The sequence below is a fragment of the Octopus bimaculoides genome, chromosome 12 (genome assembly GCF_001194135.2).
Source record: "Octopus bimaculoides isolate UCB-OBI-ISO-001 chromosome 12, ASM119413v2, whole genome shotgun sequence".
Lineage (NCBI taxonomy): Eukaryota > Metazoa > Mollusca > Cephalopoda > Octopoda > Octopodidae > Octopus > Octopus bimaculoides.
In genome coordinates, this window is record NC_068992.1 from 24,280,849 (window position 1) to 24,283,441 (window position 2,593).

General features: G+C 34.4%; 1 protein-coding gene across 1 annotated transcript in view; it reads right to left on the reverse strand.

Annotated features, from left to right (window-relative positions):
• Positions 1–2,593, reverse strand: part of LOC106883766 (zwei Ig domain protein zig-8) — a 319,834-nt gene that overhangs the window by 135,580 nt on the left and 181,661 nt on the right. The window contains exon 5 of the mRNA XM_052972020.1: positions 689–979. Coding sequence (XP_052827980.1) covers positions 689–979 — 291 coding nt within the window. The remainder of the gene's footprint in view (positions 1–688; positions 980–2,593) is intronic.

The window sequence follows — 2,593 nt, forward strand, 5'->3', positions numbered from 1 at the left end:
TAACAATTTCTTTTCTCAAAAAAGACAAAAACAAATTAGTTGAATACGAAATTAAGGAATAAGAAAGATGCATAGAATATACATCTTTTATCTTTTAGTTGTTTCACTCAATAGACTGGGACCATGCTGGGGCAGTATCTTGAAGAATTTTAGTTCACTGAATTGACCTTACTATTTATAGTTTTTTTTTAAGCATGTTTTTTTTAAGCCAGTTCTATCAGTTTTTTTGGCAAACCACTAAGTTATATGTAAACGCATCATGCCCAGTTTTCAAGCAGTGATGGGGACAAACACAGACATAAAAACATACACACACTCATATATATACATATATATATATATATGCCAGTTTTCTTTCACTTTCTCTCTATCAATTCCACTCTCAAGGCTTTGGTCAGCCTGAGGCTAAAGAAGTCACTTGCTCTGGGTGTCACACAGTGGGACTGAACCCAGAACCATGTGGCTGGTAATTAAGATTCTTACCTCACATACACACCTCATATTCAATCTCTTTGCTTACTTGTTATAAATGCCTAGAAACTTCTAGTCTATGGTAATTATGTACAGTACTGTTTCATTCCTTTTAGAAGTTATAAGCATAACATAACTAACACAAAAGAAGAGAACAAGAAGAAATTGAACATTCAAATCAGCATCAAATATTAATCTGCTGAATAAGTCTACTTACCATTTAAGACATGTACTTTAATACTAGCTATATCAGATTCTGAAATTCGGCATATATAGGTACCGGCATCTGACATTCGTCCGTGCATAATTTGCAATGTACTGCGTAGTGAACGTTCATTGACAGATGGAAATTTCCTAATGATTACATTTGGCTGAGTGTTCGGTTTTATTTCATTGCCATCTTTAAACCAGTCCACCTCTTCTGGTATGTATTCAACACCACTAGCATTACACTGGAGAGTAATGGTCTCTCCCACATCCACGTATTGCGTGCCCCATATGTGTACTTCTGAAACACAAAAATAACAATAACATTAAATGTTATGATTTATTGAAAGAAAACAAACAAATTCTGATGAAAATGTTTTAAAAGCAAGATTCATTAGAAAATTACCATTTTTAAATCTCACAACGTGAAATATTCAACAACAGTACTTTGTAGTAAAGATTGTTTGCCAACATAACATGGCAGTCCTGGCTTAGGATTAATTTTGCAGTAATTTAGCTCCAGGGGACATCATCTCCTGCTGGCTATACGATACGATTGTGTCCTTATATTTTCAAATTATTCTGTGCTGATGAAGGGAAATTACCCAGAAATCATGATACAGATATTGTTTTGGGCTGAGTGGGGGTGCTAGATTCCCTTGTTTGAAAATATAAGGACACAGATCGTGTCATATATCCAGCTGGAGACCATGTCTCCTGGGGCTAAATTACAGCAACATTCATCCTAAACTAGGACTGCCATGTTATGTTGGCAAACAATCTTAACTATAAGATTCATTGTTTACAAAAATGTTAGTATTAAAATTAGGGATTTGGTGGGGGAGGGGTGCAGATATGGTGTGGTTGGGTGGTTGAGAAGCTTACTCTCTCAACATGTGGTACCAGATTCAATCCCACTACATGGCACTTTTTGTAATTGCTTTTTTGAGTGGATTTGGTAGACAGAAATTGAAAGAAGCCTACCATCTATGGTATTTCTTTTATTCTTCATTATATATGTTTCATTACCTAATAGGAATTACAGTTATACACATAGAAAAACATGTAAGACATCTATTAGTAATTCTTCAGATAACATGGATTATAACCTTACCTACATTCTGTGTGTGTGTGTGTGTGTGTGTGTGTGTGTGCATGCGCACATGTGTGTGTGTGTGTGGATTATGCATGAGCTGTGATGTCTTTACATCATATGACATTTCTAAATGATTGTCATCAACATAGAGCAGTTTTCTTCATTTGCAATCTTCTGTGGAAACATGTCTGACCATAGGACAATATTAGCTTATTTGGAAACAGTTCAGGGGTGGCAACAAGACGGGCATCAGGCTATAATAAATCTGCTTCGACGAACTCTATCTAAACCATACCAGCATTGAAAAGAGGACATTAAAATGATGACAACGACAATGATGACAATACTGATAATGATATTTGTACAAGGATGTTAGAATGGAACATCATATATTTCCATAACAGTTAACAATTTCTGTAATGATGTATCCCAACAATCATAAACATGGTCTTATCATTAGTTGTACATCATAAATTACCAGAGAATTGATTTAACCTTGTTTGAAAACTGGAATGTTTGCAAAATAACATTTTAACCAGTTAACTAAGATTCTCTTCATTGCAGGCAGAATCTACAGGCATTTGATTTTTTATACATTCGTTAATGTCTGTGATATATTCCCTCTTGTATTCTTTTTAATCCCAAACAACAGAACAATTATTTTGCTCAGCATGCTACATATCAACAACAACAACAATAATAATAATAATAATAATAACAATAATAATAATAGATAGATAGATAGATAGATAGATACTCTGTGACTCTTAATTGAGAAAGAAAACAAGCTATGCTGGATCACAGACATAGCATGCCCAG